This window comes from Mycteria americana, chromosome 3 (genome assembly GCF_035582795.1).
Source record: "Mycteria americana isolate JAX WOST 10 ecotype Jacksonville Zoo and Gardens chromosome 3, USCA_MyAme_1.0, whole genome shotgun sequence".
Taxonomy (NCBI): domain Eukaryota; kingdom Metazoa; phylum Chordata; class Aves; order Ciconiiformes; family Ciconiidae; genus Mycteria; species Mycteria americana.
In genome coordinates this window covers 47,796,490-47,811,333 of record NC_134367.1, presented here as the reverse complement: position 1 = coordinate 47,811,333, position 14,844 = coordinate 47,796,490, and the positions used below count along the sequence as shown (strand labels likewise).

Sequence of the window (14,844 nt, the reverse complement as noted above, 5' to 3'; positions counted from 1 at the left end):
AGCAGTTTCTGTTCCAGCATTTTTTGTATTTTAATATCAGGAAGAAGCTGTTGAGCCATTAACATATTTATCTTTCCCTTTTAAATTCCTACCTGAGAATTTGAGCTCAGTATGTGGTAATAAAACTCAAAACCTGGAAAGAAAACAAAAATCCCTACTCAATACGCTTTCACTTCCTCCATATTGCCAATGCCATGAAAGGCACGGTTCATCTAGCCTAACTTTTGCCATGTAAACGTTATCCAGTCTAAGCCAACCTTCTGCCTTCAGTCTCTGCAGAGGAGGCCTGACTTGGCTTGCACTAGAAGTTTAGTTTTTAGGCAGAGATGAGGCCTTTCAGATCTTTTAATTTTTCATGCAGTTTCCCAGAAAGTTAGAAAAGCAAAGGCTTTCCAAAAGGACCAGGAAAGGTAACATTCAAACATACACTCTTCTTTCAGACAGATAAGTAAGCATTTTCCATTTCAGCTATTAAAAAAAAATAAGGAAAGAGAGGAAGTGAGGGAAGGGATAAAATTATTCAAGGTGCAAAAGTTAAAAAAAAAAAACGCATTGTTCTTTCAAAATTATTTTGCCCACCCATAAAACATTACTTTTTCCATTCATCTGTAAAAATAGAGCACAGATCTTTTAGTACTTTAAGATTTAGCAACACACATTGAAATCAGACAGAGTGTTTATATAATTAGGAAACATCAGAGATGCCCAGTAAAATATTAAAGTAGAAGAAAAGAGAAAAAAGCCATCATTCATTGAATTAAAAAACTCATCAAGTCTCCTGAACAACAGTTCCTGACAGCATAGTAAGCAAGCTCGCCCTGGACTGTTTTTCTGTCAGTGTGTTACTGAGTCTAATACAAGAATTAGTGATTCTAACAATCAGGAGTTTTTTTCATGCTGAAATATTGACAGATATTTTCAATATAAATCCAGATAACCATTTTATTGAAAAAATGAGTTTTTAAAGAGTTTGGGAGTGGAAATACCAATAAAATAGATATTCATTTATATTAGCTGAACTTATTTCCTCCAAATATAAAGATGAAATTCTGCAAGATCCATAAATGAATTAACCTTCTGATGCTTTGATAACAAACCATTGTTATCTAAGGACAAACGTTGTTATCTAAGGACTACAGTGTAGCTGTGCTTTAAACTACCCCTACTGTAGACACCAGTCACAATACTAGCAAAGAGCCTGTTTTTATATACCCCAGGCAGAAACACCTAGAAATGGAAATACTTTAAAAATATATCATCTAAGTATGTGTGTTTCATTTGAAAGATACATCAAACAAAGCTACCGAACACATTCCTAGATGAGCTACTCTACTTCAATAGCATTTTGGAAAGACTGCACAAGAGTAATATTCAAGGAAATCTGAATCCAGTCTGATCCAAATCATTTGCAAATTTTGAGCCAAGTGGATCTTTGCAGGAAATGTAAAAAGAGCAGTCTTGAGCACCGCACCCGTGGGTCACTTCTAATTTTCACCCAAAGGAAAACAAAAGCTCTGTGGTTTTAATTAATTAAGAATTACCTTTTAATGAAATTAAGAATACATTTTTTGAACTTCTATTTACTGTTTCACATAGTACAATACCATCTAGTTTATCCAGAGCTGGCTGAGCTCCAGTAATTGGAATAATGTTCATTACATGTTTGTTCTGTACTCTTTGCATTACTGAAAGCTTTGACTGTTTAAATTGAAGGCACTATATAAACCAAAGACTATTATTACTGTACAATAAAGAAGCCAGAAGACTCGGGGTGGGGGGAGGGAGACAAAATTATAAGTATTAATATGATAGTGGTCTTTGAATCTCCATATTCCAATTCCTATGTGACAGCATAATGACATTATGTTATCGTATTGTTTAATCTTCCAATATACATTACAGCATAACATTATAAAAAGCTTATTCGGGAAACATTAATTTGCCTTGCAGATTGAGGAGTATGGAAATAAGGCACCTTCTAGTTTCTCTTTTGCATTATTGACAGAACTTCTAGTAATTGTTCCTCTGGAAAAGATTACAGAGGATGAAGGTTAAAACTCAGAAACAGACAAGGTAAATATATTTAAGTAGGGGACAAAGACCTGCTATGATTTGCAATGACTACAAAATACTTGGTTTATTTTTTTCTAAATCGAGAGGATTTTCTCTTGTATAAAATAAAAAAAAAATCTCTAATATTTGAGTTTAGAAAAATCTCTTTTTCTCTGGTTTCTTATCTCCGGTGACAGAAACCATTTCATTCAGCAACCACATTTAAATGGGAGGTATTACTTGAACTTTGCATCAGTTCAAAAGACAAGTACCAGTCAGTAAGAAGCGAGTTATACTCCTCAGCATCCAATCTATCGGACAATTGTGTGAAAATCCTTTTACAGGGCTGTTGGTGTTCCAAACACTGGGTGAAAGAATCTGGGGATATTCCAGAAAGCCCACACGGATGAAAGCTTTCTTAACCTGCATTAAATCTTGATAATGCAATAATGAGTCTTTTAAAAGGATAATTCTAATTCCCCTATCTAGTGCAATAAAGACTGTATACAGCTAATCTGCTTTGCCCTTTCAATTAAACTCGTCCAGGATGTTCTATGTAGTCAGCACCCTGAATGAGTCATTAAAATTCTCGTTCTGTAAGAGTTGTGTGCAGCACACCGTTGTTTCTAAATTCCATTAAATCCAAACGGTCTTTATCGCCCCATGACCACTGTGGCTTCAATCAGCCAATTTAATTACCTTACAAAATTGTCAGCAGAAGCAGCAAAGAAAAACAGGAAGGGCTGTGACGTTATCAAATTGAAATCTTCCTCTGTGCTGTTTAATCTAGAGCAGTCAATAACAATGCTTCTCACCTCCTTGCTGCCTTCCCGAGGCTCTTAACCTTACTCTTCTTTCAAAGATTTCTGTTGTTGTTTATAAGACTGATTTTGAACTCCTCTCCGTGAGGATGTTAACACATATTGAAAGCCTCTTGTCCTTGGCAGTAAAATTTTCATTGGCTCTAACTACTGGAATTACCAAGCCACGGACCTCTGAGGGCTGCCACAACAAGTGTTTATTTTGCAGATTTTCATCGCACTCTTGATCTGAAGGCAGACTGCCTCCCCACTAAAACCAGATACGTACATTTTCTCATTTCTCTCTTAAATACAGGCAGAAAGGTTACCTCCTTCCACTAAAAGGGTGTCAGTGCAAAATCCAAAGGAAAGAAAGTGCACATCCAGGAGAGCTAATGCAGGTCCGGTCTAGGAAAACTCTACATGATTACCCAGAAGGTACTTTTCACTTGAACTCTTGCCTCATACCCTTTTGCACAGAGCTAGATCTCACTGCTGTTCCATGACTTTGCTGGTTTTAAATACGACTATGTTACAATGGTCACCTGAATCCCAGAAATGTGTGGTTCGACACCAGCTGGCAACTGCACAAGCAGTGGACACGATGAGCTGGCCTCTTCTCTGGTGTTGCAAAGCTCGACCTCGTAATAACAATTCTATGGAGATAAAGTCCATCCATTTGAACCAAAGGAGCTCAGCTAAGAAGTATGTCTGATGAAACCCTCCCTCTTCACGGAGGAAGTCTTCAGTGTATAGTAATTCCCCTCTCCAGGTTCCCACAATGGAGTTGAGAAAAGAGGTTGTTTTTTCTTCAGTCCTAAAGATTACATGATCATATACAGCTTTGTTTTGCAGTTATTATTATTATTTGGAGGGCACCGGGAAAGCGCTAGCTTTGTGTTTGGTGTGGGGTTTTTTTAGGGCGAAAAAAAGAAAAAGTCAGTAGTAGGAATTGTTTCTGGTAATAGTTCAAAACTCTTCCTTCGTGCTTTGAAAAGCGTTCCCATCTCTCTCGGCTTTGTTTTGCTTTTAACCTGGAAGAAGACCCTGCCCTCCCCTTAAGGTTCTTTGTAACCCACAATATTCAGCTCCCTTCCCCTTGAAGTCAGGCGACTCCAAAGCAACAAAAAGTCGAGACTACAGACACGACCCTCTACTTTTCTTTACCCTTCTTTTTGAATGCGCTGAAGAAAACAAAATATCTCACAAAGTGGGGAAACACTTCTCAGGCCAGTGGGGCCTCTGCGGTGGAGGGCTTTAGGCTTTCACCACACTTTCACGAATAACGAGTTACCTGAGAGGGAATGAGAAAACGCAATGGCCAAACCGCTTTCACCCTCCAGTCACTGGTCCCTCCTCACACCTTTGCTGTAGGAAAGACGAATTGCTCACGGCAGTAGAGACAAGGCCCGAAAGGGGCAATTTAAATAACGGAGGGTATTTTAGAGTGCTCCAGATTTCAGAGAACCGGCATTCATGCCCCGTGTAGGAACAGGTAAGAAAAGAGGGGTTTTAAACAGCCCAGGCTCTTACTGCCTTGGGCAAGGAGAAGGGGCGGGTCTCTGGAAACACAGGTGAGCAGTTACTGATGGTTAACAGCTCTTAATGGCTTATTGATTCAGCCTTACAGGGCAAAGTGCTGGGATGCTCCCAGGGAGGTAAAGGCAGAAGCGAGGGGGGCTGCGAAAAGGTGGTGGGGCGGAGGCTGAGGCCGAGGCCGGCCCCGGGTCGCCCGCCCTGCCCAGCGGTCGGGGACGGAGAGGCGGCTGGGCTGGGCTGGGCTGGGCTGGGGATCTGCCGAGCTACCTGGTGTTTCTGCGGAGCTGCTGCCCTGGGTCTGCTCTTACACAGGAGCAGTGAATCGGGAAGCTACGAAACGTGATCCCTGATAACGGAACGGATCTGCCGGCGGTCACGTATTTTGGCTTTTGTACGGTGCCAAGCGATAAGGAAAAGGTTTCCATCACACTTAGCGCAGCGAAGAGACAAATACTAGGCTGCTGCTTTTCTCCCTCGTCAAGCTGGGACCTGTCCTTTTATCCTCAGCGAGGGTTTAGGATACCTGTTTGAAACCCTGTTTATGTTCCTGTTTGAAACCCTCGAGTACCGTGGGCGCAAGCCTCACCCTCGACGTTCCCTGGGCTTGCTTAAGGGAAGCTGTTCAGAAAGGGCAAGGGAGGGAGCTTGGCCGCATGCCCCGTGAAGCAACGTGTCATTTAGGAAGGGTGTCTGGTGTGATGCCCAAATACCACGTTGCCCTACTCCAGCAGCAGCAGGCGGGCGTCCGGATGCCTGAGCGAGTGCCGCTGGGGAGGGAATTCTGCCACCGCACCAGCCTCTCCCCGTGTTTGCTCCGTAAGGTGCAGGCAAAAATACCCCCCGCATTTGACAGATAACCCAGGCGGCTCGACTTCCCTGTGTGGTGGCTAAAAGGTAGCTTGAGAGCAAGAAGGAGAGAGAGAAAGGACATGCTGGCTAGTCCCAACAATGAGAGAAGCCGTGGGAAGGACAATGCGAATCCATGGTGGTTAATTTGCACAGGAGGAATGAGGGGGCTGGAGCTTTGGCAGGCTTCAAGCTCTCCCCTGTTGCCATAGCGCTGCTGGCTGAGGAAGAAGAGCGGGGGCTGGCAGGCTGCCTTCTGGAGGGAATCTCCTCAGCTCTCGCTTCTCCTCGGGAAGGACTCCACGGGAAGGCACCTCATCCCGTCCTCCTGGTCACAAGGACATCCCGAAGGGACAGATAGCACAAGAACCCGGAGGGGGCGGCGGGGAATTCCTCTCTCAGAAAGAACCAAAGCTTTTCCACCGCTCACTCGCTGCTCCTTCCCTCCTCCCCGCCATGCCCTCCAGAGAGGCAGAGATGTCAGCCTCTGGGGAAGGAGCGGGAGTTCTCTCGCGGTGAGAGACAGAGTCACTCCACACCTGGACTAGGCTAAATCCAGACTCCTTAAAACAGAGATGTGCAACAGGCCCGGCTGAACAGGGCAAAAGTCTTCCTCGTTCTCTCTTACGTCTAACATTTTCCATGCTAAAATAAACTAACCAGCTGCTCCCTCCCTACTTCTAAGGCTCAGAGATGGGTTGGCGACAATTCTTTTGAAAGACAAGAAAAAGCGTGCCGTGATTCAGAAGCGGACTCATACTTTGCTTCTACAAATAATGGAGTGAGCACAACCCGTTAACCGACTGTGGGACCAGGTGGCAGTTGGGAAGGGAAGTTAGCCTAGAAAAATACCTGCCTGCGCGACCATGTCACTGGGCGCTGGAGTCCCGCTGCACCACCCTTCAGTCGCGGGATCATTTATTATTCTAATCATTATCAAAACGCTGCTCGCCAGGGCTATCTCTATAGGTACATTCGACTAGCAATTCACAGAGAATCTAATGTAAAGGAGGAAAGCTCACCTCTTGCTAATGGTGTGGCCGGGAAGATGTTTGTTTACATAGCTACCCTTGAAAGTAATTCAGACTCCTAGAGACCGACCCTCGGCACCAGTTATGAATCCCGGTTCGTGGAAGGACGGACAGCCGGACAGTGCCAGATTACAGAGAGCCCTAGCACTCATTTCACGGCCACGATTATGGATCAGTCTGAATGCAAAATAAACCCCGCAATGATATACGGACCCGTTTAGCCATGTCCAAAGAAACAAGCATTCCTGAAGACGGTTGCTAAGAGCAACGTGCCTTAAGCACCACCTTTAGACCAGATGGAAGCAGAAAATAAGTACTACTAAGAATTCAGCACACGAGATCAGTAACAGCCTGGTGACTTTTTAATCATTACCCACCTTCCCCTCCACATAAAAGCGTGTGCGGGGGGGGAATTTAAACAAAATTACATACAATCCAAGGCACTACTTCCAGGCGAAGGCAAGAGCTTTCAGTGCCCCACAGAAATGGAGGTAGCGGCTGCTACAGCTTATCGCGGCCAGCGCGAATGCGGGAGATCCGCGCTTCCTCCCTCCAGCCCTGCTGTCGGTAGGCACAGAGGATACCGCTTCTCTGCGGAAGCAACTTTCGGCCTGTCCCCTCCGCCGCTTCCCGCCGCGGGTCCCCTCCGCCCGCCGTGCCCGGGCGGCCGGGAGGGCGCGGGAGCGGGGCTCCCGCCGCGGTTCGCCCCGGAGGACTTCCCCGGGCCGCACAGCCCCCCTCGGACCTGCGGTTAACTTTCGTCTCCGTCCTGCCCTTCCTTACTGCGAAACTTCTATAGGGGATGCAGCGGCTGAAATTTCTCCCTCCCTTGCTTGCTCATACACGCGTACACAGGCGCGCATACCCAGGCAGAGCTGTTAAGGGTAGTTTCATGGTCCAGCTGGGATAGTCTTTAGACTGTAAAACCGCTCTACTCTCCTTGAAATTTCATTCTGATCTATGAATTTTCCCTCTTTTTTTTTTTTTTTTTTTTTTTTTTTGCGGGGGGAGGGAAGTCATTACAACTTTCCTCGCACAGAAAAGCTGTGTTTTTGAAACGTATCGCAAAGGCTTTTTCACGACCACCGTTCAAGACATAAATCGTCTCTTCTCTAACCCTAAAAGCCACTGAAGTGGCAAGCAACTAGGCAGGCGCTTCAAGGGAAGCCCTGCTGAAATTACAGCGTGGCGCCCACACGGGATCGGTTCGGGTGGACCAGAGACGGGCGGCCGAAACTTAACAACTAGTTGACAGATTTTTAACTGATCAAGCACCGTATTACCCATGCTTTCCACTACTATGGAAACAAAAAAGGTACATTACGAGGAAGCCACGCAAGCTGCGCAGAGCCTTAGGCAAATGCATTTGCCAGTCATTTTTCTCTCTATTGTTATTATAATTATCATCATCGTCGTGCCGTTACTACGGCTACAATGAGCTGCAGCGACAGAAAAAACACACAGCAATTCATCCCTCCGGATGCAAAATAAAGAGGGACTTCGGTGCCTGACTCCGCCAGCACGTCCCAGCTCTCCCCCAGCACCCCCTTCTGAGTCAATCCTACGCATATCGCATTCAGGCTTAAATGCACAATGAAAAAAGTGTCGGGAAATCTTACCAAATCTTAATACATGTGTGGTTCCTTGAGAATATCCAATCCACAGTAAGCAAAGAAGGAGTCTAATGGTGCATCTGAAGACTGGATTAGTTAGAATAGGGGAAATAATCTTCATGATGTTTCTATGCACACACGCGCTGCCTTACTTCCCCCTTCTAAGCCGTCAGGTTTCCCGGTAGGGTGAGAATGAGGATACGTAAACTGATGGCCCTCAGACACGATCACGGCATGGTCACAGAGAGAGGAGAGAGTCTACGCTTCCCAAACCCATTAGCAATCCCTGCATGTTCTTCATTCACTGCGCCAAGGAGCAACCTTCAACTGCAAGGAATGGTGGGACATCCATGTTAGTCGGGGGAGAATCCTTGAGAAATCCAAACACACACAATGTCCAGCCGAGTAAACCTGGGAGGCAAGAAAGGAGGAAAATCAATAGGTAATCCAGCTCGAGAAATCGCTGAGGTATCGCCACATAGCGAGAGTCAATGAGCACCAGCCGTTTCACTGGCGAAGCTTTTGCCGTGCTCCCGTTCTACTGCACTGCTGCACAGCTTCTGACGCGAAGCCAAGATTAAGTGAGAGAAATTGAGATAGCTCTTCTCTTCTTAAGGCTGCCTGCCAGACAGCCTTCTCAATTTCTATTATGCAACCGATCTGATCGCCTAGCGTTGTCGGAGGAAAAAAAAACAGCTTGGTTTTATTTACATGCTTCTAATTGTTATTAGTATTTCAGTTGCTCTGAACAATAGCTATGAGGGTCCGTAGCGGGGGCGGGGGGGGGGGGGCGGCTATAGGGGAGAAGGGAATCTGTTGTGTAAAAATCAGTTAATGCATTTTAATAGCTGACTGCCTGGGTCGAAATCACTTAGCTTTAGAGTTGTGAAAGAGAAGGCTAACAATAAAGTCAGGCAGGTTATCAGAGTAACGTTTAGGCTAAAAAAAAAAGATCATTATATTTACATTCACTAACGTTACTCACGTTAATGCATGAAACAGGGTAAATGCCATGGCTTGCATACTGACTGTCCTTAGGAACTTGCTCCGGACCCAGTGATCACGGAGCACCAGCCTGCTTTTGCAAGGTAAACAGGAACCGGCAGCGCTAGAACAGCCTTGTTGAATGCACAGTCCTGTTTCGCTCAACTTGCTTGAAATTGCAATGTTGCTTAAAAGACAGTAACTTGGGGATTTACTAGTTTATGTTTTGCACTTTATTCTGCCACTCTCTTATGTTGCATTCTGCTTTCCTTTCACTCTAGTATTATGGAAATATTGCTGTTCCTCCCTGTACTGAGAGATCTAGGTAGTTTGTCATTTTGCAGTCCTCAGTGAGAACAATAGCACTTTCCAGTTTGATAATGGGATACTGAGTTTGTATCTGCAAATGCAGCCACAGACTTTTGTCTTTTGGCCAGGTGTTTCAAAGAAGATAAACTCATTCTGTGGACTACTTCAGATTTTCCTTGGAAATACAATTAGTTATGTGCCTGTATCCATTAAAATACATTGAACCAGGACTGTCAGACTTTGCAATCTAAGTGAAGTTTTTGCTGAATCTACTTAACCTTTATTACAAATATTAAAAGATAATTCCTAGATTCCCCACCAGGAAAATTAATTCATTTTCTTCTACGTTCTGCCTACAGACGTCTTTTGTCTCCTTTATCTCCCTCCCTGCCTTTTATTACTAAAGAAAATATCACTGAGAGACTTCCCCCACAGATACATACAGATGAACACAGAATAAACCTGACTTTACAGAAATAAATACCGATGATGCCAAGCTAACGAGAACACTCTGTGGAATGTATCAGAAGTAGAGCATGGCAGAGGTGAGTTATAGTTTATTCTTAAATAACATCTGTGTATTGTAGACATGGAAATAAGTAACAGTAGCACTTAAATTATAACCTGTAATGTTGGTGCTCTGTATCCCTAAGAGTGTTAGTAATTCACAGTAACTTTTTATCATTATGGCTTACTGATTTCCTCTGCATGCATTTACTTAAAACACTGTAAAATGCTGATGAAAAGAAATGTACATTCTGCGAGGGGATTATTAAACATCATTGATTTTTTTTCTTTAAGATGGAGGCATAACTGCAGTGTCAAAAATAAGTATCATGAATGGCTAGTTCTGCAGTCTAGCAGGGAATTCAATCAGACGATTTGACTATTGGAGCACTTTAAAAAGAACACCTAGTGTTAAAAGCAAGGATATCTAGCGACTCCTTCAGTTCACACTTAGAATATCTCCCAGTAAAAATGCAGAGAGATGCTTTTTCTTGTATTTTCTATTTCGTTTATTCTCTTCTACTCGTTCATATTTTATCTTAGTCCAAGGAGAAATAAAACCGACCCACGTGAATACTGTGAACGTTCTTTGCCTCCCTCCTCTTTCCCCTGGTGTTGCTGAAATGAAGGACGTTAGGCATCTTGAGATACTTTTTAAATTGTGAGTGCTCAGATGTAGCTTCCAGTATAAACGGATTTTTTTAATTTAATTTACTTTTGGTAAGCAGTTTTGAAAATATAATATTTATGGTCAGCTTTAGCACATTGGACAAGACATAAACTTTGGGCAAAGTGACTCCTCTTACCGGTCTGATTTGCTAAGGTCTCTGAAAAATAACAATACAGCTACCTGTAATCTAAGCCCAACAGAGCTCCTAACTCACCGAGGCGTCTATAACCGGCATCATAAAACAACTTGTGATTAATTCATTTCACTATTAAATACTCAGCGGCCCACACTGCAGCCCCCGGCCGCATGCCTAAGGCTCAAGCCAAGTTTCCTTTCCCCCCCGTGCGAACATCCCGCCGCCGCCGGCTGCGGCCTCAGCACCGCGGACAGCGCCCGGCGCGGCCCCGCCGCGGCTCCCTCAGCACCACGGAGAGCGCTCCCAGCCCGCCGCCGCGGCCGCCGCGCCTACGCGACAGGCCACTTCAGGTGTCAAATCGCCTTCTCCTTCCCCTCCAGTCATTTCACAGCACGGAAAGGAAATTAAATCTGTTACCGGCTTCTTGAAAGACACGTATTACACCCTCGATTATGTTAGCTGGCCAGCTATTTTATGGCGTTTTATGGGTTCAGAAGGAGCACCGCTCCTTCTTACCTGCTATCACACATCGCCTAATGCTCTCTTAACATCCCTCCCCCCTTCTTTCAAACCCTAGCTCCCACCTTGAAGGAAAATCGTAGTTAATCCAGAATTATTTTCTCAAGAATATCAGTTCCTTACCAAAAAGTAAATCTTGTAAGACATCAAATGTTTAGAACTCACTAAATATTTGGTGACTGAAAACCACTTATAGACTATATAAGTAACTGAAGCCTCGGACTTCACCACCCTAGACTCCTTTTCTGTTAATTGGACTTTAGCTTCATTTCTCCTTTGGTGAAGGGAGGGAAAAGGAAGGGTAACCTTTATAAAATATACTTTTCTCCATCCTCCAGAATGATTTCAATATGAAAGCAGGTAAATGTTCTTAACGCCTTTCATATTTCCTTCCGTGTAAGACGTACAGTTCAAAGGTTGGAAATCCCTAATAAAATGTTCTACTGGAGAAGCTGGTCTTGTGTTTTGGGGGGCTTGACAGCACTGTTACACAGTTCTTTTCAGATTAAAGTCTTTATGAAACTGCCCTCCACACTTCAGTGATCAGCAACTGGGAAATCTACAATTTCTTGGATAAATGTTTTGATTTGTTTTACATTTTGGTCGTCTATCGTAGACGTGGTAGTAACACATCTTTAATACACAAGGACAATGTTCAAGTGAAGCTGATATGAAAAATAGTATTCTAGCTTTAGGTGGGGAAAGAAGAATAGACAGTCTAAGGCCTTTAAATCTTTTCTGCGTAATAAAAGCCTACTAAATTCTTTAGGTATGTGTCAAGTATAAATGGTGATCTTATGTACATAATGTTTCATTTGGAAAGGGGAGATATGTGATTCTGATTGCCTTATTATATCAGGCGCTTTTTCCTTCAGATCCTATTTTCATGTGCTGTTATCATAATAAAAGTTAACCCAGTTCCAGCTAGCTGCCACCTACTGGGATGTATAGTTTTACCATATTACTTTAAAAAGGAAATGGCTTTCATTTTCAGGTCATAGCTATGTCTCTAAGAACCGATAAGATTTTTGTATCACTTAATCTACTCTTTTGTCCTCTCCCAACAACAACTGATACAAATTTAGTATGTGCATAACATATGGTCCCCAAAGCTTTGTTTCTCGGACATTTTTCGGCAAATCCTTGCAAATGCTTCAGATTCACATGCTACCACAATCCTCCTGCTGTTGCAATCTGGTGTGAGGAGAGCCATAGCTTACCGCAACACCTGACCAGCCTCTCCAGATCTCTAGAAACAAGTATTGCAGCTTTGCTGACAAAGCAGTAACACGGTCCTCCCTTTTTAAACGTTTGCCAAAGTATTCAAATGAATGTTGATATTACCATTTAAAAACACATTGCGGCCCACTTGCACTTCACTCCCACCAGCTATAAAAACCATAGGTTCTCCTCTGTCTGTTATTAGCTCAGTCCAAATTTACAACCAAGTTTCTGCTGCGCCGATGATTAATGACATTTTAAGATGGTAATTAATTTTTAGCTAGTGGAAAGACGTGCATTCTAATTAATGAACTGAGTATGCAGTAGACTCACTTGTTCAGGCACTTTTGGGTATTACAGAAATGCACTTTCCTAGCAGGTTGTAAGCAGCAAGAACAAACATTTATGACATTATCTACAGATCAGCCTTTCATCCCTTCAGTTTGCTTTGAGGTTAGGGAAGCTGTGAAAGATTTTGGGAGGAAAAGGAGGATGTTTAATGTTTTCCATGCTCTACTCCCCCAAAAGTTTCTAAGGAAAACGTAAAGAGAGGTTTTCATTATAATGTATTCATTCCTTTTCAGCGCGCACACGGCTCACTGCAATCATGCCTCCACTCGGTAGGCAGGAATGTCTCTTGCTTTACACAGAGTGTCAGCGCCCTGGCTGGGTTAGAGATGGATGCTCTCCCAAAGAATGCTGAATTTGTTCAGAAATAAATGACAGGACTGCCGACAAGCCGAAAGGAGGGCTGGCTGCGCCGTACCGTGGGGGCCGGGTAGGGGCAGGAGGAGACCTCACGGAAGTAGAGACTGTTGTCCACCCACAACTCTAGCGAAGTTAGAGCCCATTTCTCACCTCCGCTCCCCCAGGAGAGCGGGGGCATATCCCTAGGGCTGCCGGCTCGGCCGCCCTAAGCCCGGCCCGGGAGCTCTGGGGGGCACAGCTCCGGCTGTGGGGGGCAGTTCCGGGCTCCCGCGGGAGCCGGGCGGGGGGCACCGGGGGACTGCGCCGCCCTGGCCTCTCGCCCCCGCTTCCCACCCCTCCGCCCCCAGAGCGGGGACAGCGGCGGCTCTGACGGTGCGGAGCAAAGGGGGAGGAAAAGAGCAAGGCGACAGGTTTGCCTACCCCACAGGAGGCACAGATCCGGGCGGCAGGAGCCGGCCAGCCCGGCAGTGCCCGGTTTCGCCCGCTCAGCGCCCGCTTTTGCCCGGAGACACCTGGCCAAGAGATCGCGGTGTGTAGCTCTCGGCACAAGGCGGCTACGGTGCGTGCCCCGCCGCCACCCTCCCCCGCCCCCTCCCGCAGCCCCTCACTTGCATGCAACCCCTCCGGCCGTGGCGGCCAGCCGGAGACCCCGGGACATCCTCCTACCTTGAGCTGCGGGCGGGGAAGCGGGGAGGGAGAGGAAGGCGGAGGCGGGGGGGGAGGAAGGGCGGTGGCAGGACGCCGGGGACTGCCCGGGCTGCGGTGCAGCCGGCGTCCGGGCACCACTGACGGCGGCGGCAAGCGGCGGCCGAGCGAGGGAGGGAGGAGGGAGGGAGGGAAGAGGGAGGGAGGGAAGGAAGGAGGGATGGAGGGAGGGAGAGAGGGAGGGAAGGAAGGAGGGAGATCCGCCTCCCGTCGAGAGCGCTGCACAGCTCCCTTTAAAGGAGCAGAAACCCGCTTCCTCCGCGGCCGCCGCTCCCGGCTCCCCGCAACGCCAAGTCCCGCCGCGGCCCCCGCCGCTGCCCGCCCGCCCTGCCGCCACCGGCGGCCGCGGTGCTTCGCGGGCGGCCGGCGCAAGCAGGAGCGCTCCCGCCTCTCCTGCCCCCGCCGCCGCCCGAGGGGCCCGAGGTCGCCGGGCGGCTAGTTTTCAGGGCGTTAAAAGTCCGAGCTCCTAATCGGGGTCCCCGAGCCCGTTTTGTAAACACGGAGGGGGTGGGGGGTTGGACCCTGCCGCCTGCAAAACGGCGTTCAGCGACCCCTGCCCGTCCCTGTTTTGCCCCGTGGGTGCGGGGGTGAGCGGGGCGCCTCTACCGCAGCCTGCGGAGGTGCCAGAAAAAGTGCGGGTGCCTTCGGCTGCTGCTCGACTCCTTCCTCATGCTGAAGCCCGCCTGTCCCCACTCCTTCCCTGACCTAGTGGGGACTGAGCTCAGGCACTTTTTCCCCACCCCATCCAGGCTGGAAGGGGGTCCCGGGGGGGCAGAAACCTCGTGCGAGCAAGGAGGGCGAGCGCGCCCCGTGGGAGCCGCGACCGCCTCTGCCCCCCTCCCCGCCCGACTCGCTCCTAAGCGGCAACGCTGCGGGAGGGGGGCTCTGATCGTAGGGCCAAGGCCTTCCTAACGAGCCGGGGTGTGAAATGCGGCCCCCCTTGCAGGATTGCCAATGCTTTCCTCTTTCGCCCAGCCGCGCTCGCCCCCGCGGAGCCACAGGCGTCTGCCTGTTCTCCCCTTCTCCCGATTTTGTGTGGCGGCTCGGACATGCCTTGAAGCCCTGCAGGATTTCCGCTGCGACCCCCCCGCAGCCTTCCCGAGGTCTGATCTCCGGGCAGGCGTGCTGTACAGCTTGACAGGAAAATCCCCGTCCCCTCGCCTTTCCCTCAGGGAAAATTCCCGTTCCCGGATCCGCGGGGGAG

At 47.1% G+C, this 14,844-nt stretch overlaps 1 protein-coding gene across 1 annotated transcript in view; it reads right to left on the bottom strand.

Annotated features, from left to right (window-relative positions):
* GRIK2 (glutamate ionotropic receptor kainate type subunit 2) overlaps window positions 1-13,722 on the bottom strand; it is a 445,724-nt gene extending 432,002 nt beyond the window's left edge. The window contains exons 1-2 of the mRNA XM_075498454.1: window positions 13,602-13,722; window positions 7,888-8,292 (exon numbers count right to left, since the gene is read on the bottom strand). Of these exons, the coding sequence (XP_075354569.1) occupies window positions 7,888-8,002 (115 nt within the window). The 5' untranslated portion in view covers window positions 8,003-8,292; window positions 13,602-13,722. The remainder of the gene's footprint in view (window positions 1-7,887; window positions 8,293-13,601) is intronic.
* Window positions 13,723-14,844: the final 1,122 nt, after the last annotated feature.